Source organism: Aspergillus nomiae (assembly GCF_001204775.2).
Source record: "Aspergillus nomiae NRRL 13137 chromosome Unknown contig00298, whole genome shotgun sequence".
Taxonomy (NCBI): Eukaryota; Fungi; Ascomycota; class Eurotiomycetes; order Eurotiales; family Aspergillaceae; genus Aspergillus; species Aspergillus nomiae.
In genome coordinates, this window is record NW_015378353.1 from 581 (window position 1) to 26020 (window position 25440).

The following is a 25440-nucleotide window of genomic DNA, read 5'->3' on the forward strand; positions in this document are numbered from 1 at the left end:
CAATCAAACCCAGGCCCGTACAATCCACCCGCCCAAGACCGGGTTGTCATCGATGATGTTGATGTTGTTGTGCACACTGAGCTTGCTGCTTGTTGTGTTGTCGGCTACCCCCCACCTCTGCCCAAGGTGCTGTTACGTCAAGTGTCGCTTGTTCGGCAAAGCCAGGTTATTCTGAGACTTGCGTTAGTCAACTGAACGAAACGAAGAAGATAATCAACCCAGTAGATTGGTTAAAGTTGCTTGCTGCATCGATGGACGCGTGCTGTGTAGTGTTTGTGAAGGAAGAAGAAGAGGCAGGCTGGGAGACTGTGTCGAGGGGGGAATTGGAAGAAGGAAGGAAGCTACTGAAAGAGGAAGGAAGGAAGATGACTTCAGATTGAGCAGTTTCGGCGTATATTTCGTCAGTATTATCCAACTTCTTGATGGCTTTCTTCCATGTGATCTTCACAGAGAGAAGCGAAGTCCATTGGTGGTGGGCTTTTGTGATGCAATGAGGTCTTCGATAGACGAACTGTGTACAGTACTTAGAAGCACACGGATACAAGGATGGTATCGTATGGTGAAGAGTAGGCTTTCTGATCAACCACAACCCAGGGTAGCTACTGGCTACCTAAGATGCGATATGGTCATGATGATCTAAGTCCCCAGACACAATAAATGTTTGACTCTTTCACAGGGATTCTACGTATTACGCTGCCCAGTTCTATAGGGGATCTACACGGTAGAGGGCGATCTGTGGTGCGCTGGTATATGTTATCTATGGTATACGGGATAGTAGTACAAACGAGCTTTTCACCCTTTGCACAAGTCATAGCTCACACAAGTCTATTGATTAAGTCAGGAATGTCCTCGACTAAGAGTCCTTCTGTATGTATGATACGACTGAACTCCTACGCTTTGTTCGATGATACCCTGACAGACAGAATATGCTACTGGAACCATATTGTGGTTCTATAATTCGTTTGAACCACCGGCTCGGATTCTAATCCCTGCAGCTTCTTTCCGACCTGCTGGGTCACTAAACCCATTTTCGTCATGAAGCTCATAGGGCTACTAAGCAAGATCCCACGTTAACTCGTCTGCGAGGAAGGAAGGAGCTCCCAACATCGTGGTTGCCGGGTTTATGATCAACGCATCTGCTGCTACCCTCAGAACCTCACAACTAGTACTACTAGTAGTTTTAGAATCAATATGCCTGTTGTATCCTTGCTGGATGGGTCACGATCTGTCTAATATCTGGAGAACCATGGTTCCAGTGCCGGTCAGTTGTGGGGGACAGGGTACGAGTGGCTTACAATACTACACGAGAAATTGAATTTCCATATTGCATACATATCAAGTGTATGTACCCTCACATGTATCTGGCTCCTAGCAATTCTCTGGAGGTCACTAAGGGTTAGTCCACGGCGACATCGCCATTTGTCTCGGAAAGTCCGAAGTCAAGAATCCCGGGGCTCGGCTGGACCGGCAGAATCCGCTGAGATCATTGATTGATATGATTTAATTAAACTAGGTTAAATGAACACTTCTCCTTAAACGGAAAGACCACCTAGCGTCTGGCACTTGCTGTCCGTTCTCTTCTACCGGAGTGGGGAGGTGCTATCTTTCTTTAGGGCTCAACATCAATAGTTCCCAACACTGACCCACCAGGTTTCTTGACAACCAACACGAAAGGTAAGATGAAAGTAATAGTACCTGGCTAATCAGAATAGGTCCCGTCTTGACTTCCGCTTAGATAATAGACCTATCGTGGTTTTGGCAAGCGACTTGCATGAAATGTGGGAATGCGGGGAATGCGTTAACCTTCTTCCGCTTATATATCGATCGTCGCATTTCGGAGAAAGTATCTGAGGGAGAATCGGCCCTAGCCGAATTGCAAACGATTACAGCCTACTAGATATGCCGTGTATTCGCGGGTTATCCAGGATCTGATCAAAAGACCGAGTAAATATTGGGATGGATAGGCAACACTATTGTTTCAAGAGCCACGACCCACTAGTGAGCAACGACGGAGCCACAAGAATTATGCAGAGACTACCTCTAATCTGTTTTGCATATAGGAGGACTTTTTCTAGAAACCTATCATGGCAGTGGAACCGTCGGCCTAGTTTGTCCCGAAAGCCGGCTGGTTAGGATGAGAGCAGGCGGAGTGCTTCAGGCTTGAGGACATTAATTTACTCGCTACCCCGTTGAAGAAGCGAATATGACGCAAGTACCGATGGAACAACCGCGAAACGGCCCAAGACACTAGTTTGGGGATCGGCGGTGATCGGCATTCGTGGGATAAATGTTCTGGGACATCTGGGTGTTCTTCTGTTGGGTGTGAGGTGGCATATTGGAAGCGTCTGTAACACAATTGCATACTATTTCCGTGGAATCGAGTGATATAATTCATATACCGGACCGGGGCAAATCTGGGGATTCTAACTGACAGGCAATTTAGGTTATGAATTTAATAAAGCAATGGCGCACAATTCGTCAGGATTCTTCAGAAAGTGGAGATGCCGATCCCCAAATGACTCGGAAAACCCGATACTGATCGTTGACAGTTATTCTCGCCGTTGTAAGGAAAATAGGAGCATAGGAGGAGGAGAAGGAGGAAGAGGAGGTATACCTTTTGATTCAATCTGATAACCGACTGTGGACAGCGGAATTTCCGAGTATGTCTGCTCCTGTGGTGTGAGAGTATAAGTAGAATTATCGAATTCCTCACCTTTTCAGGTAAATAAACTCGCAGATTACATTGACTAAGGCCAAGCCGACGTAAAGACCGCCGACCATCATGAATCTCCTTCTCCTAGCGGGCTTGTTACCCCTGGTGGCTTCCCAATCTCTGTCGGACCTCTACCTCGAGAACGCCCCGTCCTCTCCTCGGCCATACATCATCCCCCATTACGCCAATTCCCATGCAGTCACGATTGGCAGTCAACTCTACCGCTTCACGGTCACCGGACCATCCTCCGACTATGCGTTTACGCTGATGAGCACCAATGCCCCCTACAGTGGCAGTCTCGGCGTGCTCCCGCATATCCACCGCGAGCATTACGAGAACTTTTTCAACTTCAAGGGTCGCTTCCAGCTGTGGGCGCAGTATGGCGAGGAGGAACAACAGGGACGGTTGTTGACTCAGGGTGATTATGGATCGGTGCCGAGGAATACCACACACACCTTCCAGATCCTAGATCCGGACACAGAGATGGTTGGGGTGATCTCCCCGGGCGGCTTCGAGTGAGTCTAGAAACCTTTCGCCTATGAGAGGAAACGAATAGTAAAAGACAAGGGGCTGATCAGGATATTTGTAGGGACCTCTTCTACAACCTTGGCACCAACTACACCTCCGCCACCAACACTCCCTATGTACCACAGGCGACCAATGATTCTTCGGCTGCCGGACCGGATGCTGGCGGAATCTCCGGTCTCGAATCATTCGATGTCTATGCTCAGCTATCTTTCGAGCCCCGTCGAGACTTCGTCAATGGCTCCGCGCCGTCCGATGAGGGCTGGCACACCGAGGACGCTTCCCTCGGCGAGCCGGGAAAGCCCTATTTCATCGCCAACAACTATGGCCCGAAGTACCTCAACTCCAACCACGGAGCGTACCAGATTGTCCAGCCGCTGGTTACCAATAGCCAGGCACAGGATACGAACTTCACCCTGTCGACCATTATTTTGAGCCGGCAGCGGGCGTCGAGTTCAGCCCCGACGTGGTCCACAGCCGGAGCCACGGCATTTGAAGTCCTGGAAGGATCGGTTCAAATTCAGATCGGCGACTATCCGGTTGCTCAGCTAGAGATGGGTGATGTGGCCTTCGTGCCTGCGACGGTGTCGTATAGCTATTGGACGCAAGGGTCCTATGCGAAGGTGTTGTCCGTCAATGCTGGTCAGGATGGCCTTAACCAACAATTGATTGACGAGGGGAAGGAATGGGGATATCCGACATTCCCACGCTATTGATCGACCGGATGGAGGACAAATTAGTGATCTATGATTGGTGTGAAAACCATGTACTGTAGTGTATATCCCTGATATTATCATGAAGTTTGGATTGTTGAGCCGAGGAAAAGCGACCGGTCGCATTGGGTGGGATGGCGCCCGTTCCGCGTGTAATCACAGCGATCCCTGCCTGAGGCGCGGGGAAGCTTTTAGTGCTCGTCCGTAGTATGAATCATTAGTATGGGACGTTTGGATTCACTTGGACAACTTCACCAGCTGCCAAGGAGCGGGGGTTGCTTGGCGAAGAGAAAAGTGACTGATCTCTGAGATAGCAAAGGCCAGGATAAAGTACAAAACTGAACGGAAATGACAGGCGAAGGACGCCGTCAACAGACTTTATGCAAGGCAGAGCACATTGTCCCACATCCCACATTCATGGCTGGGAAAATAGCCGCCGCCTTGGCTGACTATCGGACCAGGATCTCACACCATGTGCGGCCGTCATAGGCCGTTGAACTCGGCCGGAACGCGGACGACGCCATCGAGGGACAAAGCTCCAGTTAATTTTAGAAGGAAGGTTTGAGTTATTATCGTATCCTTGCATGTTATGCACTGGGGATCTGGACATGAACGGATGGAGAGGCGACACGATGGAGACGGTGTGATAATGCAGCTTCACTACAGTAGTTCTGGTTATATATAGAATCATGGTTGTATTTTAATTACTAACTAGGAGGACAACATTGGGAGGACGTGGGAGTTGAGCTAGCTATGCATTAGCTACCAACGTAGTTGCAGACTCCACAGGGGTCGAGAGGCGACTCTGTTAGGGCTATCCTTGCACGGGACTGACTGCATATGCGAGAGGAGGAACCGTCCACCGTCCACCGTGTAGGCCGGATTTCGAAGATTGTCGCTTTTGGCAGGACTTTGATTTACACGGAGTTTTGCATTTGATAGATTAAACCCAGGAGAAAGGATCCAGCCAATCTTCTCGAAACGTCTCCGGCATCAGATCGGGTTGTGGCCTCTCTTTTAGCCGGCCCACGCAAGGGGCGATCAAACAGGAAAAATCTCCCTTGTTCTAGGCCAAAATCCTGAATAAGAGGATGGTTGCAAGCGAAATGGCACCGAGAGGCATTGATCATCGAGCGACTTGCCCCAGCGCGATGCTGCCAAGAAACCACTCAACATTCTCATTTATTAATCGGTGGAGCATCTCAAGCCATCGACTAGTGACATTCTATTACCAAGCATCGCGAGCCGAGACCTTGTCTATATGTCAGGCCACTATGCTTGCAACTCGTCGAGCTTCGCGATCATGACACCAATCCAGTCGGGGGCTGGGAACTTGTGATATCACCCAGGAAAAAAGCTTTCTCTCATACCAATTATTGGGCTTTTAGGATTCTGCTTTCGGTTCGTCCCCACCCTACCGTGTCCGATTATGCCGGTTATGCATTTATCTCCTTTATTCGAGTCGCCAAGAATGGATCTGCCAATCCTCCCGGCGAATGGGCGTTTGAGACTGCATCATTGTGGCTGTCTGTGAACAACAAAGTCCCTTTCTCTCGCCAGACTAGAGTGAAGACCCAGTAGCCTAAGACAGCTCCACCTGTATCACATCACTTTTTTCTAGGCTTTCATGTTAGAGTAAGCAAGACATGCGTATTCCGATTGGGGTTACGGCGCTGTCGAGGAGGTGATACCTTACGTACCTTCCTGTCTTGGGCTGTAAATGGATTCCTTGGCCGCTTAATGAAACGATCTGCACGTGCATATAAGTACCTGGCAAGTGTACCTGGAAGCCAGGAAGTTCTTCCCCCGAGTGCTGATCATCCCACTGTGAATTGGTTCGTTCTATAAGTTCCTTGCTGTTCCCATCCCCTCCCCTCCCTGTTTTTCCCATCCTTTCACCTGAGAACCCCTTTGGCTGCGACTGATTGGTGTTGACACTTGACAGTTTGCAACACGATGCGCGCTCTCTCCCTTGCAAGCCTCATTGGCATTGCCAATGCGGCGTGTCCGTACATGACTGGCGAGCTTAAGCGTCGCGACACAGGAATCGAAGATGCGACCGCCGCGACAGAGGAATTTCTGTCCCAGTACTACATGGCCGACAATGACACATTCCTGACCTCCGACGTGGGCGGTCCGATTGAGGATCAGAACAGCCTTCAAGTTGGAGACCGTGGCCCGACTTTGCTGGAGGACTTCATTTTCCGACAGAAGATCCAGCGCTTTGATCACGAGCGTGTATGGGAATACGATGTGGATTGTGAATACGGTTGGGCTAATTTCCTGGTAACAGGTTCCTGAACGTGCAGTCCACGCTCGCGGAGTTGGTGCCCATGGTGTCTTCACCTCGTACGGTGACTACTCCAACATCACTGCTGCCTCGTTCCTTGGGGCTGAGGGCAAGGAGACCCCGGTCTTCGTCCGATTCTCGACCGTCGCGGGTAGCCGTGGTAGTTCGGATCTGGCTCGCGATGTTCACGGCTTTGCGACGCGCTTCTACACCGATGAGGGTAACTTCGGTATGTCTCTCACAGAACAGTCGATCCTTTACACGGAGATTTCCTGTGACTAATGCGATTCTCAGATATTGTTGGCAACAACATTCCTGTCTTCTTCATCCAGGACGCTATTCTTTTCCCCGATCTCATCCATGCTGTTAAGCCTCGTGGTGACAATGAGATCCCGCAGGCTGCCACTGCCCATGACTCCGCTTGGGACTTCTTCAGCCAGCAACCCAGTTCCCTGCACACCCTGCTCTGGGCCATGTCCGGCCATGGTATCCCGCGTTCTCTTCGCCACGTCGATGGTTTTGGTATCCACACTTTCCGCTTCGTCACTGACAAGGGTGACTCCAAGCTCGTCAAGTTCCACTGGAAGTCCCTGCAGGGCAAGGCTAGCATGGTCTGGGAAGAAGCGCAGCAGGTATCTGGCAAGAACCCCGACTTCATGCGCCAGGATCTCTTCGAAGCGATCGAGGCGGGCAGATACCCTGAGTGGGAGGTGAGTGTTGTCGGTCCTCGTGTCAGTTCGCATGCTAATTTTGTAGCTCGGCGTTCAAATCATGGATGAGGAAGACCAGCTGAAGTTTGGCTTCGACCTGTTTGATCCCACCAAGATTGTCCCCGAGGAATACGTGCCAATCACCAAGCTTGGCAAGATGACTCTCAACCGCAACCCTCGCAACTACTTTGCCGAGACTGAGCAGGTCATGGTATGGAGCCCTGAACAAATGTGTTATTGTCGTTCTTCGGCTAGTTACTCACGAACTTTGCAGTTCCAACCCGGCCACATCGTCCGCGGTGTTGACTTCACCGAGGATCCTCTTCTCCAGGGCCGCCTCTTCTCGTACCTCGACACTCAGTTGAACCGTCACGGCGGACCCAACTTTGAGCAGCTGCCCATCAACCAGCCTCGCGTGCCTGTGCACAACAACAACCGCGATGGAGCAGGTAAGACCTTTTCCAGGACTCGTTTTATGTATATCGGTGTAGGATGCTAAGCTCATCTAGGCCAAATGTTCATCCCCCTGAACCCCAACGCCTACACCCCGAACACTCTCAACAAGGGCTCTCCTAAGCAGGCCAACCAGACTGTGGGCAATGGTTTCTTCACGGCCCCCGGACGCGAGTCCACTGGTCGTTTCACCCGCGCCGTCAGCCCGTCCTTCGAGGACGTCTGGTCGCAACCGCGTCTGTTCTACAACTCGCTTACGCCCGCTGAACAGCAGTTTGTTGTCGATGCTATGCGCTTCGAGAACTCCAATGTCAAGAGCTCGGTTGTACGCAACAATGTCATCATCCAATTGAACCGCGTGTCCAACGACCTGGCCCGCCGCGTCGCTCGCGCTATTGGCGTTGAGGAGCCTGAGGCTGACCCGACCTACTACCATAATAACAAGACCACTGATGTTGGTACCTTCGGACAGAAGCTGAAGAGATTGGACGGACTGAAGGTTGGCTTCCTGGCTTCGGTTGAGACTCCTGCCTCCATCGAGGCCGCCTCGCAGCTCAGCAAGCAGCTTTCCGAGGACGGTGTTGATGTTGTTGTCGTTGCGGAGCGTCTCTCCGACGGCGTGGACCAGACCTACTCCGGATCGGATGCTATCCAGTTCGATGCGGTGGTCGTCGCACCAGGCGCTGAGGGTCTCTTCTCCACCTTCTCCTTCACTGCGCCTAGCAATGCCACCTCCTCATCCACCCTGTTCCCAGCCGGCCGACCCCTGCAGATCGTCATCGATGGATTCCGTTTCGGAAAGCCTGTTGGTGCCCTCGGCAGCGCCGCTACTGCGCTCAAGAACGCCGGTATCCAGACTTCTCGCGACGGTGTCTACGTCGACAAGTCGGTGACTGGCGGATTTGTTGATGGTATCAAGGAAGGTCTCCGCACCTTCAAGTTCCTTGACCGTTTCAAGCTGGATCAGTAAGCCGTGTACCATTAGCCAGCGGAGGAGTTACGACCCTCGGGGCACTTTTCACTCAACATCACCCGATCTGTGATTTGTTTTGTGGCGTGGCCACTATTTCTTCTATGTATATTTGATTAGTAACATATTCAATGAACATCTCGCAGAGTACTATAATCAATACATGTGTGAGCGACTAGTAGATAACTAGATTTCCACGTCTCTATAAGAAACGTACGAGCAGGCCAGCCTTAGCAGGATCAATACTATATGACATCTGAACTATAATACTCGACTAATTCCTCCTTTGCACCCTTCTGGTAGCTAGTAGTTTCTCTACCTGAATACTGAAGTTTAGCCTAAAAATCACGACTAGTAAATTTCAAAATTTATCCAGGAGCTCCACAATTACACCAAGAACAGTTCCAGAGAAAAAAAAAAAAGTAACGAATTGGTATATGTTTCTGTTAAATTAAACATGCATAATACCCCTTATATTAATATCTACTGAACAATAGTAAGCATAGTGGGTACTTGTACGGAGTAGTTAATCTTAACCTCTTCCGCCGCCGAGCAAAAGTTAGTCAGATCGCTCGCTGACCGAGCCTTGGTATCTGAACTGGATAGAAATTGTCTCCGGTGTTTTTACCTGGGAATTACTGTTATTTGTTCATGTTTACTGGCATAAAATGAAGGCGTGGTTGGAATATTTATGTATTCTAGATTACATTTGACACTTGCCTGTCAACAGAGAGAGGGACGAGAAAATCAAGGAAGAGAAAGAGAGAAAAGAAGAGTCTGGAGGTGAATGAGGAAATATAGTCAGACAACCGCATCCACCAGACTGCAGCGAGTGGAATTACGCTAAGTAGAACCAATATTGTACTGAGTACCCCCAAGCTCTCATTCCCCTAGCGGAAGCAAGTGCATATGTCGTGAAACACGTCCACCCACACAGAATCACCATATCAAACCCCTGGCACCTTTCGACGTGAACCTCGGCATGGGAAAAGAAATCATGCACCGCGATCACGTCCGTTTCGTGCGTTTCATCCAGCTCCAGATCCAGCCCGCTAGGACGGAAAAGAACAGTCAAAATGAGAGAAACCTTGGCTGTGGCCAGACTGTGTTGTCTTTGTGTTAGTCATTCATGGGCTTCACCAAAGTAAGGTGGAGCATACTTCTTTCCAAGACTGTTTCTCGACGGGGGAGGATAGAGCGAGAAGCAGAATACCGAAGATAGAACGTGCCAGCCCTCAGATTGCAAAAAATAGGTAATAAGCCTATATATCTATTGGAGATGCTCAGAGCGTCCAAGTTGGTTGTCCTTATATGTATATGTCAGATCTTGAATCCCTATTTTATACGATGCTTACAACTCAACTACTCTATCTGATATCCACAGAGGAGCAATTATAGAAGCCATCGTGGAATAATCTGCTAAGACTTAACTTCTAGCGGAGACCCGCGCCGGTTTCGGGTTCAGGTTGGTCCAACGGGGAACCCACTGTAATTCTTATACTACGTTCAGTGAATCCAGTCCAGTTCAATTTCGAGTGCCACAACTGAACTGACCGAACTGTGTAGGGCACTGTCAAGGGGAGGAAGGGAAAGTGGACACAACTTTCGCGGCGCACCTAACTTGCCGAACCTAGATATCCTGCGCGGAGCTCAATGATTGCACGATGTAAGTTCATCCCAGCTTCATGTATGCAAGTAGGGAAGTCTGAACACCAAATAGTTCTATCTAGAGGAAGTCTGTGTTAATTTGAACTCGTGATATTTACCTAATAGAACACGTAATCTGCACATAAATGGACTAAAGTCTAAACAGCACACTGAATGTGGCTCAAAAAGCCCGAGGCCTACTGCAGGTGATCTACGCTGGATCCCACAGAAACAGGTTACCATCCATTTATACCGACACAGCACTGCCGCTCTATCTATACTGGGTCTAGCCTCATTTCATGACGCGCTTCACGGTGGGTTGAGCCGATACTGGACAAGCGTGTTGGATATGGAAGGTAACGTCGCTGTTGTCTGACATTTTCCTCGTTAGTAATATAGTCTATGTATCAGTAGTGCCATGATACTTTGCAAAATAGAAGGGAAAAGGAAAAGCTAAGCTATTATTCGTAGCTCCGGCCTGTATGCAGGGCACGGACGGCCAAGCGTCCAGATACCCGATCTAGCCTCATCCATGACAAACGAAGCGATATTAGGCTCAGGCACGAAGGCGGGGATCTTCTGCAGCATTGGGCAACTCGATGGTAAAATGGCACTTTGAGGAATTGCCACGTATTCCTGCAGATGTTGCAGAGATCTCGATTATTTTCCGCTTCATGACAAGAGTGCCCCTCACTCATGGCCTGGCTCTTGGTATATTTGTTCTCACCAACACCTGTAAACCTATCTGAATATCAAGGCTACTACCTACAATAGTTGGAAACCCCAATAACCATAATATATGTGTGTGTAACAGAGAGAGAGAGACAAGGAGAGAAAGACAGAACGGGATTTATAACTTCTACGCTGGTCAACAGCATGATAGACACAGGGCACCTCGTCCTGCGTTCAAGGTTCGAGATTTCGCGTCTTCCATTTGACTGCGACATACACATGTGCAAATCACAGACATTGATTTGGCCATGATTAACTTCTGTATGCATCATGAAAGATGACCTGTTCGGTAGTGATGGTCGATGCTGCATCCTGCAAGACAACGCAGAGCTGCACAGCCAACTCACACTCACACACACTCGGCAAGCAGATAACAAAAAGTCGGAAAAGAAGCATTCCCCGCAATTATGGGCCGAGTCCAGGCAAAGGTATATATTACGGTCATGATCCGTCAGATACAGTCCTTTAACATCTCCAAGTCCCTCATACTGTGGTCAAATCTAGCATTTACACTTGGTCTCTTCGACACCATGGATCTTCCTATTGGTAAGCCTCCGCGCATGGACCCGGGCATGACCCCGGGCGAGATTCCCAGTGACGATGATATGGGATTCAATGATCCGCAAAATCTCATATGGATCAACATGGTGGGACGTGATATTAGTGAGCGGTTCAGGGATCGCATCGAAGAGTTTAAGCATAGGCTCAGGTTGACTCACCAATTCGCGACCATCCACGCTGGCATTCAGGTCATGCAGCGGAAAGCTGAAGGTACACTGCCAACTGATAACAGTGACTCATCTCGGTGGAAACGCTCTCAATATCGTGCTAGGGTCTTGGAAAGCTATTTCCAGGATGGCATCTATCCATGGTGAGGTTATATCCAGAGTCCAGACTAGATCAATGCCAATCAAGGCTGACAGTATTTCAGGATCAATCCCTCTCACCAAGAGACTGTTAGTGAGAAAGTCAATGTCGAAAAGCGTTCTTTTCACTCGGTGTTGGTTAATACCATGCTGATCGGGATTTCACACGTCGGGCTACTTTCGCCACCGCTCGAAGATATCATCAAGGGAGTTGCAGACACCATCAGCAAGACAGAGTTCACGCCTAAGCAGCAGTCTTTCTGGGGTATGCTCCAGGTATTGGAGTATGATGAAATGAGAGACGATCTGCGCGTATGTGAGTACAATACATGTCCTAGGGATGTAGAGACCTTGCACTAATTAGAAGAAAGCCATTCGAAACATTACATATACCTTAAACCAGGAGATGTATAAGGTTATCAAGGGCAAAGACGCTCTGTCTCAGATAAATGTTGAATGCGACTTAGGCCGAAATGACTTCAAGTACAACGAAAGGACGTGGAAAATGCTCCAGCCTGATGTTGAACAATATATCAAGGACGCTGGTATTGATAAGATCGAAGATCCGCCTACAGTTCAACTCTAACTGCCTCCGTGCAACTTGGATCGATGGTAGAATGTCTCGGAGGGAGAAGATATGCGTTCGTTCAGCTCTAGGACCGATTAACTGCACGTGAAGAAAGTTGTCAAATCTCGATCTCAGTCATTCGCGTAGTATTTGCTTATGGCCATATCTAGTGTAGTTTGCTTGGATGTCTGTTGTAACGGTGGAATGGGAATAAACGCTGAATCATACCGAGTGCACCCCAAGCGATTCCAACTAGTCACAGCCCTGAATAATATCCCTATAGCCAAAGTTAGATAGACCGAAATTGTGTGGATAGAAATTGAAGTCTGTCTATAGACCTCAAAAAAAAGGGCATTCTGAGAAATGAGACGTTGATTGAGGAGGAGTCAGCCTTGTTAACGTTAGTCCGGCAATTGTATCACTCTTTCGATAATTCTCAAACTGGAGCTGTCAGAATATACATCGCTCACTCAAAGACACTGCACCGTCAAAGCAAAGCCAGTGATTTTCGAAGATAGCAGCAGCCTACAATAGGGTGAATGAAACTTGAGGGCATTGTATTTAAATCATCGCGAGTATACATTCTGGGAATCGTGAATCGATCATGAAAATCATCTACAGAAGCATGCACAGGGCATATCTTAGCCTTTTATATAATTCTATACGTATGTCTTGACAACAGTACGGATCCGGGAGGCCTGTAGATCTCCTGATTTCACGCTTGATTCAGATGAGGAGATCATGCAGTACTTCTACACTCTGAGATGCCTGGGGAAACCACTGGCGAATGTCTCGTCTATTACAATAACAACTTAACAACATATCTGTCTATATACCCTTTCAGGACGGCTTGATACTACCTATCCATAGCTTCGCTTAAAGCAGCGGATGCACAGTGTCTTACGAACCAATGCGTCATTAGGGAATGTTTATTACTCCGTACTGATTATCTCAGTAACATTTGCCCCTAACTAAGTATATTCAACGTATCAAATGAAGTGGTGGTTAAACTTGAAATCAATAAGAAGCGGAAACACCTATAACATTGCTCAGCTGTAAGCACAGAACCTCAATATAACGAAAGGCTATGCATCCTGGACTTGTTTAGCTCTGTGCTCACATACCATCCCACGAACTTCCTTTGATGACACGACTTTCGCTGGAATCCTGTTTTGGACCGCGAATCCCACCCGCTTGTCGGCGAGCCCAGTTGGAGTCGTGGTTTGTTTCTCGTAGAATTTTGACAAAGTGTAAGCAAATGTGACCTCATTTATTGGGCGGTCCTATGAGCTCTAAACGCGGTCTTCTCTTCCTAGACACCATTAACCCTTACCACCACAGACTCCGTTCGTAGATCTTCAAAGAGGATGCAATTTGGATATACGGGTGACTCATAGAGTCGACAGTCCGGAAGAGAGCCCACATCTATCGGTCGTTCTGAGGTAGTAGGAACAGGCAGTCGTCCATGAAGACACTCATGCTAACACCTGGTTCTCATCAGGGTTCCTAAAGGCCCCGAAGATGTAGGTATACATAGCCATGGCGAAAAGGCACAGATGTCTTACACTCTCCTCTTTCTTGATGGAGGGGAAGTGGCAGTCCATCTCCACTTTGAAGAGCGTACCGAACTTCTGCTGGCGTCTTTTTTCCCAAAGACTAGCTTGTGGGTGTATGACCACTTTGTTCTATGGTCACCGTCGTTAGTACAGGTAGTAAGTAATATGATATTGGTTGTCACTGAACGTACCTTGGCCCTGGCTTGCTCTCATGCCCCCGGCGGTGGTGGTTAAGCCCACCAACATCCCACCTAATGGCACTCCCGGGATAAACGAAGTGGTCGAATGCCGTAGGGTTCTCGAGACTCTCGAAGATAAGCTTTAAATAAACTCCAAGCTGTCTAGTTGACACCCATGGGATATCCTTCAAGTCTTTGAAGGTCGGGGGCTCTTCTCTGTTCATCAATACCTTCACTGCTGGCATGGTCCATTTCATCATCTCTTTGACGATCTCGTCGTCCGTCCAAGATTTGAGGGTTTCCTGCCACTCCACACAGTTATTGTGCCCACTCATTCTGAGGATCACCTTCCGAATTCTCTCTTCAAGCAAGGAAGTCATGATGAGAAGAATTGCATTTGATGTAAGTTATAGTGTTATAGAGAAAACTAAGGGTTGACTATTGTGAGGGGAGTAAAGAAAGATGGATGGAGAGATATGATCAGAAGAAGCGGTTGGCTCTTTTAAATAGGATGCAAAAGTAGTGAAGGAATGAGAAAGTTCGATTGCAGCTTCTGGTGTGATTTGGTACTCGCCATATGAAAACAAAGGAATATTGCACTATATTAGTGAATCTCATGGTGGGGGGAGGCTGCTGCTACCGATATCCTACTGGACAATCGACTGCTCTATCTTGAGTGAAGGAAAATACTCCGTGACTGGGCTCACTCATACTCCGCTGGATATACAAGGACATGACATTGAATAGTACAGGGCGTGGTCATTTATGGATGTCTCACCCTACCTTGAATACCTAGCAAATTTCTGTAATAAAGACCTTGTATTCAATATACTTTTGAACTATAATTAGATAAAACATTTGTTAATATTTTGCTTTTTTCTTGTTGTTTGTTTAAGGTATTCAATCCTACATTTCCTATTCATTGTAATTTCCCTACAAATCTAACGTTCTTAAATGAACTTGGATATTTTTTCTTTAACAGAAGACGAACTTTTGAGGAACCAAGCGCTTTTGATGTCTGCAGCTGAGTGAGATCTGATCCAAGGCTGTCCTAGGTGCATTGTAGTTGCATGGAAGGGTTCAACACCGTGTCGGGGTTAGTCTGGGTCAAACCTGTTCTCCTCTAATGAAAAGCTGTCCCTATGGAGAGTCATCTGAACTATATTTATTGCATCAACATGTTCGTGAAGCATCCCAGTTACCTACAACCTGCCACTGGTTGGGATGATATCTTATTCGCTAAATCACATGCTATCTCTTCGGACCATAGATCCTACCTAAGTCAATCTGGTTCGCTACGAACAGTTACAGTACCTTAAAGCAAGGCTTAGTTTATCTACGATTGAAGAAGCGAAAGGGGCATCAAAGGAGACGCCAAAACCCTTAACCAGCTTTCTTCATCGGGCAGAAAAGCCCATAAGAAACGGATCATAAATGCGCAGGCATCTCTCGACACTGCAGCAAGAGATCTGCAGGCTCGCGAAAACGATCAGGGTAGCAGTGGGGGTGGAGCTGCCCAGCAGCAGAGGGGAGCCGGGGAAATATAACCGTATTACGGGTGCATAGGCATCTGGTCCATGGAAGGCTGTGTAAAAGCTTCGAGCAATAGCCGATCGTATTTTTCTTTGTCTTTGACTTTTTGATGGATAAATTTGGCTGCATTGACTGTCCAGTAATCCATAGTGATCCGGAAAAATACTGCATCATTTATGTGATCTTTTGAAAATCGTGGTTGTATGTGGTCGTAAAAGATTTGAAAAAGTCCACTCGGACTATCAAGTGCAAGGGCGTACCAGAATGTGCCTTGGTCCCATCCTTCGTGGAGTATTGAGTGGAGCCGTTCCCCTGATTGATGAGGATACCTTGGTATCTGCTCTGCGAAAGCATGCATGAATTCCTTATGAAGGCTTTCGTATTCTCCAAGGTCAATCCCATCAACAGATTGGTTACTCAGCCAATACGGTGGGTGAATCATTTCTGCTGGACGAGAACAGGCCCATTCCAGGTCAACTAGGCATGTAATATTCCAGTTCTCATCGACAAAGATGTTGCTCTGGTGGAGATCTGTAAAGCTTATGAGAAAAGGGCCTCGGCGAAGATCGCCGCGGAAGAATATATGCCGAACAGCTCTCATCACTGTTAAAGCAGCCATCTGGAATAAACCATCTTGAACATCATTAACCGCATTAAGTTGATGACGGAGGCGGCTTTCATGGAATGCGAGGATGTCATTGACATAGGCGTCCACGGTGGAATACGTAAAGTCGCGTGGGATATCTATAGGAATATGCTCATTTTCAAGATCATGAATTTCAAGGGTAAGGGGCCTATTGCTTAGCCTTAAAAATCCTTTTTCATTCACAATGAAAGAACCAATTCGGGGTAGAGGAGTACGTGTAACAGCCAGCATTATATTGGACAAGCTTCGGAAACAGTTTCTTCGTAATCGAGCATTGTGCCGTCCTTGGTCCCATGACTCAGACAGCATTTTGCCCCGTGACGCATCGATATATTCAATAAGGAGATACCCGACTCCTAATGGCTCGCTCAACTTGCTGTTGTGAACAACATACTTGGATGGTACTGGGTACCCAAGAAGTCTTAAGAAGTGGCGGCGGAAGAATTCGATGGAACGAGCCAAGAAAGGTATGTTATTGAGAGCAGTAAACTAACTCTTAGCGAAAGCTGGTTAGAAAAAAAAGAGGTGCACTTAGCTTTTGGCCTGTTGATAACCCGTATCCATGTAGTTGTGGGATAGGGACTTCTGGGCAGTTGTGCTGAAGCCAGGTATAGGTACCAACTTCACAGAGGATTTTCTCATCAGCGTTCCCTGGGTTGGCCTTCCCTCCCACCCTGTGTGGCAGCGGAAAACGAAGTAGAAAACTGGGACCCTGTTTGCTGTTACCAACATAGATTGGGATGCAAACATTAAAGGTCCCAGAGAGCCATTCATTTGGATCAGCAACGTAACAGCTTGTTGGAATCAAGTTGAGATGATGTGCAACCACAGCTTCAATGAGATGGCTCTTCTGGAGTAAATCCCCGAAATACTTATTTTGTTCGTCCAAATAGCCTAACGATGCCAACACATTGGTTTCTAGTTCTTTTGCAGCAGAATATGTAATCTCGCCGCAGACTAGATGACGGGTGAATGTTGTGGATCGCAACATGAGTAGTGATCTGAATGGAATTGCTGGCGAAGATGATTTTAGCTGAAAAAAGATGTCAGATCCTGGCTTGATTTCGTTCGAGATCCGGTGCCCTTTGTATCGCAACTTTGGAACCACGATAACAGCGTGTGTTATCTATAGGTCCCCTTTCCAGTTCGCAGCGTGCCATGCCTATTTTGGATATCACGTGCCTATAAGCAAGAAGCGACCTAAACCAGATTGGGAATGCTCTAGAGTAGGCTGCGGGCCTACAACGTTATCTTTAGGGCTTGGTCCCACAGCAATACGAGCCATGGTGCTTGTTTATACCATCGGGGGTTAGATTCTATAAAGCATTTCGTTAGTGCTTGATCTATCATTGTGCCGTTCAGATGGCAACTTGGGACCATATTTGGGGCGATAGAATTCGTGTTATGTGATTCTTGATATGCTGTATAACTAGTTTCATTCCCCGGCCAAGATGAAACACTCTCATAGTAAGGTCGGGAATCCTCTAATATAACACCTCCCTGCAATTGCAACTATATATCACTATCATAATCACTTCCGGCTATCATGATCCTATAAAGGTCTGTAATAAGCACCCTTTGGAGCATGGTTATTCAGCGTGTAGGAATCTTGAGAGCAATATTGTATGCAGCAACCGCCAGGGATCCAGTGAAGCTCAGCCCAAAGAATATCGCCACTGAGATTGGCTTGATATATGTGATGATCTGCACTCCAATGTTTTCAAAGAAAACCATTCCTACACAGATCCACACAAGTCTGCGTGTGGAAATGAGGACGTTCGTACGTGCCCATTGTAACTCAGCCCGAGAGCTGAAAATAGTTTTTAGATGTATATCGAGCAAAAGCCGACTGACCAAAAGCAGAGTCAGAGAGGTCCACGGGGGAATGGAAAGACGCGGGTTGGTTATTAATGGCGTTACTCCCCAATGGACACAGATAGTGGCAAAGAATAGAGGAGAACACAATACAAGATACCGGGGTGTCCGCTTTGCTTTTATGGCTGGTAGGAATCCAGACTATATGGCGATAACTTAGTAAGAGCTCTAGTAATAGAAGGCTGTAATATCCCGAGAACGTACCTCGAATAGAATATGTACAACCGGTATTAAAGCTGACCATGGTGGCGGAATGAATATCGTCAAAATTATGCCCAGCCCTCCCACAATTATTGAGAGAAAGAGTGCATACCCCCAGGATGTATCACAATGGCCCAAATCCCTGCTATACTCTGCAAGTGTTCCCCAGGAAGTGAGCAGATCAGAAGATACACGCTGCTCGAACATGTCCAACACAATGCCTAATAGCAGGTACAGAGTTAAACCTAGGACTAATAACTCAATTGGATGCCGTGACAGAAAAGTCGTCGTGTCTTTGTTCCATGACAATACTGCATATGATATAATGCATGCAAGAAACATCATGCGCTGAGAGACAACGTAGTGAAATCGTCGAATCAGTGAACGGTTAAAGGAAGCCACGATTGCAGAGGCATCCACAGCCATAGTAAGGCTTAGTAAAAACCAGGTATCTATAGAAGCCTGTTTCAGAGAGCTCCTAGCATTACCATCGTCTGTAGTGGCTCCGCTGAAAGACGAATTTAAAGACAGACGGGCGATGGTATGCTTCAGCTGTGCAAGGTTGACAGGGATGCATATCCCGGCTACGTAGGTGGCTACCATGAGCCAGAAGAAAAATGAAATCGTACTCCCAAGCGCAAGGAGCCAGAAAAATAGAACTCTGTGATCGCGAAAATTAGACAATGTGAGCACATCGGCTTTCCCACGGATAACCCCTTTGGCAACGAAATGAGTGGCATTAGCAGGGGTGCATAATAATTGGTGTTCTATCTTAATGGTGTCTTCATACCATGTTGGTTCTTCATCTGATGCACTGTGATGTCAACATTGGCGGTCTTTAATTGTTGCTGTTGCATCGAGATGCCCGTGATAATGTAGACTAACTAGTATGCAATTGAGGCAGAAAACCAGGTGGTTAAAGCTGTAAAACATTCCAGGGTTGCCGGTCCCCGAGAATTAAAACTCGAGATTTGTTTTTTTAAGATTTTATACTAGCGGTGAAGTTGGATTTTTAAACTTTTGTCGGATGAGCTCGGTATGGGGCAGTAGATCTCGCATGATACAGATTGGAATGTATAGACCTATCATATGCATATGCACCACAGAATTGAAGAATTAACCTACATTTGGCGATATCTAAGATTCATTTCTCGACATTTTATCCTGCAATTCAGGACGAGAAGACCCTATGTCTACAAGTTTCCAAGTGACTCTCCTGAGACTTGATCCACAAGAACCCATTTTTCGTCCCTCTCTCAGCCAAACACAGCAGGTAAGCGGCCATCTAACTTACTATTTAAAAGATAGCAATATTCTACAGTTGTACTGTAGTGCCATATAAAGAGGGGAGAAAGGATGTTCCGACCGGATAAACTCAGGCCGACGTCGGCATACTTTGATTCGACCATTTTATATTGATCTTGCATCTTTATATGTCAATTTCATTGACATATACAAGAGAGATCCAGGGACTTCCACGAAGATATTCAAAGACAGTGTACACCTAACTTAGCTCTCTTTATATATCACTCAATTGACCCAAATTATTCTCTAAGTTTCCTCATTTCTTCGCGCTAGGAAAAAGTCATCGCATATAACTCTTGGAGAGATTGTCAAAGATCAGTACCGCAAGGTCTTCATATCCAAAATGACACAAAGTCAGCCGACACTTCTACCACCGGATATCATGGAATCACAATTATCCATGATTGATCTCCTTACAGCTATGTTCCCTTCACCAGGCGAACTTGACATCCCAACATCAACAGCCCAATGCGTCGAAAAGCTCCGGGACTGGTGTCAGGACCCAGCCATTGAGCTCTCTGGCATACCATCAAGCTTACTCCTCGCTGTGTGTCTACCTATCGTAGAAGGAGAGAAAACAATCCAAGTCAACATCTCGATTCCCCTTCAAGGCGAGGGTCCCGAGATTGAACAACCACCACCATTGAATTATACGCTTCGACAACCAGATTGGATGTCTAAAGCCGAGGTTGCGGGACTGGCCGCCGCAATGCCCCAAGATGATGTGCTGGAAGCATTCGAATACGTCCGGGAGGAAGCGCTCCGTTTTCTTGAAACAAGGCAGACGTCCACTTCTGAGGCTGTGGCGGGTGATTCGGAACCCATCGTGCGGGTTTGGTTCTATTTCCCGTCTTTGTCGACTCGGGAAAAGAGGGATGATATGGTTAACAATGCGCCGGCCTATTCTCTGACTGGTTTTGTGTTGGCCGGTAAGCCTGGGGTACTGTGTCTGGAGGGTGGGTCGGCGGATATCGATGCTTATATGAGATTCATCAAGACACACTCGTGGGGCGATATCCCCAGTCATCAGAAAAAGGTCAGCGAGAGGTTTCGGGAGACGGAAGGTGTTCAGAGGGTGTTCTCGGGGATGCAGGAAATTACGGATTCTCTCGGTGAACGGAGTGGTCAGAGAGCTAATAGAGGTGATATGCAGGCGTTAGAGGCATGGCTGCGGGATAGAGGGCTACAAGAAGCATTTGAGAAAGTTATATTTTGAATGCCTTGAGAAGTTATGAATGATGATATGATTGAAGCTCCCGAGGCCGTGTAAATTATGTTTTTTCAGGCATGATGTGCCAATGTACAGAGTAAGCCATGAATTTTACCATTGGTGTAGGATATGCTGAGGTTTTGCGAAGACTCTAGTCTGAAAGTTTAAGTATTCAAACACGAATTTCCATTCGATCATAGATTCTTAGAGCTTGAGCCCTTTGCGAACTGTTCGAGGCACCTCGGGGGATAAATGCATATTGTCATTACCGCACACCGTGGATCACAAATAGAGAATATTTGAACATAGTGGATATTGACAAAAGAAAAGCGGCAGCGAGGTTGCCTGAACGCCTAGTTGTGAAGCATTGAGCGGTGTGAGATTTATTGACGTCCAGCCCTAGTCCAGGTAAAAGACGGGGATTATCAACAACCTGCAAGATAAAGTTCCTTAAAGTCTCTGAAGCAGGAGCGCATATTTCACAAGCTAACTATTGAATTTTATTATCTATCATGGCGCAGCTGGCCAATCTCCAGGGACATATGTTCTGATCGGCGGTGGGCGCATTGTACCGAGGGCAGTGGAAGTGATACAGCATAGACATGTAACCTGCAGAACACGCTGTTCAGCATGGAGAACAACTCGTCAGTGTATGCTCAGAGCGTCCACTTTTCAGGCAGTGGGAGAATGTTGATGCAGTATTTCAATATGTTGCAAAATGCCTAGCGCACCCTGTCATATGATTGAGATCTGGTAGGCTCTTATATTATATCTCAAGTATTGCACGTAGACCGCTATTTTAAATAGAAGACTGGAGATATTAGTTTTAGTTGAATCTTTGTATAGCAGTCAAACTATAGCTTGCTACTGTTACATTCATATCCTCTGGAATGCTGTCCTTGCCTTCACACCATATCCAAGAGGGGAGATCAAATGAGTTTTCTGGCCCAAGGTTTGATACCAGAGAGGCGATGGACATATCATAGTTGAAGCCTTTTGAGCTCCATGCAAACCTCAAATTAGTAGGGACTTCTATCCTCAGGCTCTCAATCCCTATCCAGGAGCAGACAAGGCACGGCCACCTCTAGTGGGCGATCGGAAGAGATCAGCTTCGCAGCTTCCAATGAGCTAAGCCCACACATTATGCAGAAAATCTTGCAAATCCACTGCGACAGAAGAAATTGTTAATGATTTTCGTTTATACATTCAACCGAAAAGGCCAACTCACCATGTAAGAAGCATGATCCGCTGGCTTGTTCCGCAAGGTCATAAACCGGAACGAGACAAGCGCATGCAGCCCAGCAAGAGTCCAGGGTGCTAATTGAGCCATGCCAGTATACCACAAAGACATATAACCCAGTGGCATACAGAAAAAGGCAAATAGGAGTCTAGCATTGCCATCACCAAGAGCAATTGGAAGTGTCCAGCGTCCAGTCTCCATATCGCCGTCAATATCTCGGAAATCCTGGGCATAAAGGACGAACCCCGACCAAAGTGACAGAGAAAATACGTGATTAGAGGTATTGGGTGGGGAGGCACCCATGAGCTTCCGTAGTGAGGATAACAAACCCCAAGTCATAACCGTCATGCAGATAGTATTCTTGACGAACCAATGCCGTCCGAAACCACTCAACCCCAGGGTTATTGTGGCGACGACTAGGATCCACGTCTCTACAATCAAGTCGGGGCGGTAAACTGCAAAGCCAAACCAGAGTGCAGTCAGTACCATCCCACGGCGTTTAGCGCCAGCTGTAGTAGTAATGCCGGCTGGGATGGGTCGATCTGGCTTGTTGATTCGATCTTCGTCGACGCTCGTATATTGTGTCCATGTATTGAAGAAGTATATATAAAGCGTCATATATAGAACGGTTATGGTTGAATTGAAGATAATCCCTTCGAAAGATAAATATGTCAGGGAACCGAGGAAAAAAATGATTCCAGGAATAACGGATGCTAGCCAGTCACGCCAGGTAGAGCGTACAAACACATCTGCCTCATGGAGCACAGAATTCTGAATGTAACTCAGAGTTGAAGAGCCTATGGAAATGGCTTTGGCGACCATGATAGGAGTAATGTGAAATTGCGTGGCCAATGTTTCCTTCGAGTACAAGGACTTGACTGATGTTGAAGGGGGGCTTATATAGTTGTATCGGCTTGTCGTTCGATTTAAACCCTATAGTAGTTTTCTGTATTTGTCGTCGCTTGTGGGGCCTGGCGAAGACTATATTCTAAACTTTGTGGCTAGGGCCATATGCTATACATACTACCACATCTTGTATTGGGACAAAGTCTTGTTTCTACTCTAGTCGCTTCACTGATGCAAGGCAAATAGGTTAATGAAGAGCAGATCTGCCACGGTTGACTGATAAGATTTAGCTTTTTTTTGAGCTGCAGGACTCGTAATCCAGGTCTAACAGAGCAAGACTAGTCCTTCATAAGACTTCTAGGTTACGTACAAGGTTTCTTCCAATAGAAAACGCACGCAAAGGTTTACAAACGTAGGCAGCCGCAAAGAGTGTACAATTGATCTACAGTCACATTATTCCGCAAAGGAGGCCCCAGAGACCGGGTGGTACTGTGCTTTCCATTCCAATTCAGGATCGTCGTGATGTGGGTCAGCATGAGCAAGTAGGGTTACGACAGATCACCCTCCATTATGCATTGTAGTACTGGATTGTTATCTGGCTTCTGGGCGCGAAAAAAGCGCGACACCAGCTCAGTATGCATGGGGGAAGCGAGAATCTTAAGCCTTTAGGGTTAGGCTTCGCTTGATCGATCCATACCTCATAAGGGCTGGACCTGGCCCTGCTGCGAGTACAAGTAGTATGATTGTTCAGTCGCTTGAGAAGCAATCTCCCACCAAACCCGAAAGGCCTTTTGGTATATTAGCCATGGCATTGCCTGAACTTCTCTCCCAAGAGCACAGCCTACTGTTTCTGATACTGATTGCCCTTTTCTCCTGCGCGGCTGGGTACCGCCTTTGGTATGCATTCGCCGGGCCGCTTTCTCACTTTCCCGGTCCTACGATCGCCTCAATAACGAGCGGTTGGGATATGTACCAGGACATAATCGCACAGAGAAATGCCCGTCATCTTATGTGCAGGCTTCATGAGAAGTATTCGTCGCCAATCATCAGAATACGTCCCAACTTCTTGCATATCAATGACCCCGAGCTATTCCACGAGTAAGCTTCCAAGATGCGCTCGTAAAGCACAAGATTCTGACAAGAGGTATCATTTGAAAGAGTTTTTCATTCCCAAATAGCGTACCGCAAAGACCCTGGATTTTACGCGCAGTTCGGAGTCCCAGGGGCCCTAGGAGCAGAGACCAACCCACTTATCCACCAGCGTCAACGGAAACAGCTTGATCCATTCTTCAGTTCCAAAGGAATTGAGGCCTGTTACCCCAATATTCGGGCGAAAGTGGACGTCATGTGTCAAGGCCTGCAGCAGCGTCAGTCCGCTGGGGAGGCTGTAGAGCTTGTGGATCTCTTTAAGCGACTAACCTGCGATGTGATATATCTACTCGCCTTCGGGATGGACTTACATTATACAGATAATTTTAGCACCGAAGCAAGTATCCTAACTGATATGGAAGCAACACTGGGAAGCGTCATATTCTTCAAGTGGGTTCCAGGACTAAATCGCTTGATTTTCAGTCTTCCGTTGTCGGTTATTGGAACATTCTTTGGAGGTTATGTGAAGATGCGCAGGCGCAGTGACCAGCTAGTACAAAAGAACTACTCCCGAATTCTTCATGAGAATGATAAGGATAGATCATTGGATAGTACAATCTTTGACAGGTTTTTGCGATCATTCGCTGGGATCCAGGAGGGTTTAAACTTGACCAAGGTCCAAATCGAAAGGCTCGTCGACGAGGCTTTTTTCCTCATCTTCGCAGGCTCAGACACCACAGCGCATGCACTAACCACAACCCTAGTGTGTCTTTGCAAATATCCCGAGAAGATGATTAAATTACGACAGGAAGTGGAATGCCTTGGGAAAGCTAAGGTGCAGGATATACAGCTGGCAACAATCTCACAGATGCCGTATCTTGTAAGCAGTGAGCGTGTCCTTGCTTAGCTTAAGTTTCTGACATGCGAACCAGGATGCTGTGATCCGCGAAGCAACTCGACTCAGCTCGCCAATTTCTACGGTTTTGCCTCGTGAGATTACCACTACAGAATGTGTTATAGGCGGGTATTCCCTCCCAAAAGGTGTACGTGCCGCGGTCATATTTCATATTTGTTTACTTACTCTTCGTATAGACCGTAGTTGGCTTTCACTTGGATGATATCAACAGAAACCCCAAATTCTTCCCCGAGCCAAACGAGTTCATCCCGGAACGATGGTCTGGGGAAGAAGGGAAAAAACTACAGAGATGGTTTGTGCCTTTCTCCAAAGGTGCTAGGAGATGCATCGGAATGGACTTGGCTATTATCGAGATGAAGCTGGTCGTCGCTTCGATCATAACCAGATTCGAAATCTGGTTAGACAATCCGAACGCCACGTTGGACAACCAAGAAGTGATTCTTAAAACCTTCAAGGATGACCTCCGGATCAGGCTCAGAGAGACGGCCGTCTGAAAAGATGCTTCGTTTCCCACCAGAGAGCCCGCACGCCTTGTCGCCTATCACTACCAAATAGAGTTACAATTCCGTGTATCTCAATTGATTTCACCAGACACAGTCGTGTAAAGCCAAGAGCTTTAGTCTTTGCTCTTTCATCCACTTAGTGATCTACAGGATG

The 25440-nt window shown here is 47.2% G+C and overlaps 8 protein-coding genes across 8 annotated transcripts; 5 read left to right on the top strand and 3 right to left on the bottom strand.

The window, feature by feature from the left end:
- Positions 1-2782: 2782 nt before the first annotated feature.
- On the top strand, positions 2783-3954 carry ANOM_009584 (cupin domain-containing protein; the record flags this gene model as incomplete). Its single annotated transcript, XM_015554840.1, has 2 exons — positions 2783-3228; positions 3303-3954. 2 exons carry the CDS (start codon positions 2783-2785, stop codon positions 3952-3954), a joined length of 1098 nt encoding a protein of 365 aa, XP_015403930.1.
- A 1744-nt stretch (positions 3955-5698) lies between these two features.
- cat1 (catalase catB) lies at positions 5699-8614 on the top strand. The gene is made up of 7 exons (XM_015554841.1): positions 5699-5786; positions 5897-6189; positions 6245-6470; positions 6536-6951; positions 6998-7162; positions 7226-7400; positions 7461-8614. Exons 2-7 carry the CDS (start codon positions 5908-5910, stop codon positions 8372-8374), a joined length of 2178 nt encoding a protein of 725 aa, XP_015403938.1. The 5' UTR covers positions 5699-5786; positions 5897-5907; the 3' UTR covers positions 8375-8614.
- A 2645-nt stretch (positions 8615-11259) lies between these two features.
- Positions 11260-12205, top strand: ANOM_009586 (uncharacterized protein; the record flags this gene model as incomplete). The annotated part of the gene is made up of 3 exons (XM_015554842.1): positions 11260-11624; positions 11685-11935; positions 11991-12205. The coding sequence occupies exons 1-3, from the start codon at positions 11284-11286 to the stop codon at positions 12203-12205; spliced, it is 807 nt and encodes a 268-aa protein (XP_015403940.1). The 5' UTR covers positions 11260-11283.
- A 1457-nt stretch (positions 12206-13662) lies between these two features.
- Positions 13663-14302, bottom strand: ANOM_009587 (uncharacterized protein; the record flags this gene model as incomplete). Its single annotated transcript, XM_015554843.1, has 2 exons — positions 13663-13828; positions 13935-14302. The coding sequence occupies 2 exons, from the start codon at positions 14300-14302 to the stop codon at positions 13663-13665; spliced, it is 534 nt and encodes a 177-aa protein (XP_015403939.1).
- A 1172-nt stretch (positions 14303-15474) lies between these two features.
- On the bottom strand, positions 15475-16410 carry ANOM_009588 (uncharacterized protein; the record flags this gene model as incomplete). The annotated part of the gene is made up of 1 exon (XM_015554844.1): positions 15475-16410. One exon carries the CDS (start codon positions 16408-16410, stop codon positions 15475-15477), a length of 936 nt encoding a protein of 311 aa, XP_015403929.1.
- A 3415-nt stretch (positions 16411-19825) lies between these two features.
- On the top strand, positions 19826-20698 carry ANOM_009589 (DUF1115 domain protein; the record flags this gene model as incomplete). The annotated part of the gene is made up of 1 exon (XM_015554845.1): positions 19826-20698. The coding sequence occupies one exon, from the start codon at positions 19826-19828 to the stop codon at positions 20696-20698; it is 873 nt and encodes a 290-aa protein (XP_015403928.1).
- Positions 20699-21738: 1040 nt separating this feature from the next.
- On the bottom strand, positions 21739-22754 carry ANOM_009590 (uncharacterized protein; the record flags this gene model as incomplete). Its single annotated transcript, XM_015554846.1, has 2 exons — positions 21739-21858; positions 21921-22754. 2 exons carry the CDS (start codon positions 22752-22754, stop codon positions 21739-21741), a joined length of 954 nt encoding a protein of 317 aa, XP_015403933.1.
- Positions 22755-23583: 829 nt separating this feature from the next.
- On the top strand, positions 23584-25277 carry ANOM_009591 (cytochrome P450; the record flags this gene model as incomplete). Its single annotated transcript, XM_015554847.1, has 4 exons — positions 23584-23876; positions 23937-24747; positions 24800-24910; positions 24960-25277. 4 exons carry the CDS (start codon positions 23584-23586, stop codon positions 25275-25277), a joined length of 1533 nt encoding a protein of 510 aa, XP_015403934.1.
- Between the last annotated feature and the right edge of the window lie 163 nt (positions 25278-25440).

What these genes read in the sequence shown, in the direction of transcription:
- cat1 (XM_015554841.1), top strand. Translation starts at nt 5,908, where the DNA reads ATGCGCGCTCTCTCCCTTGCAAGCCTCATTGGCATTGCCAATGCGGCG. An exon ending in GCAGATACCCTGAGTGGGAG is followed by an intron (nt 6,952 to 6,997) that starts GTGAGTGTTGTC and finishes CTAATTTTGTAG; the next exon opens with CTCGGCGTTCAAATCATGGA. An exon ending in CCGAGACTGAGCAGGTCATG is followed by an intron (nt 7,163 to 7,225) that starts GTATGGAGCCCT and finishes CGAACTTTGCAG; the next exon opens with TTCCAACCCGGCCACATCGT.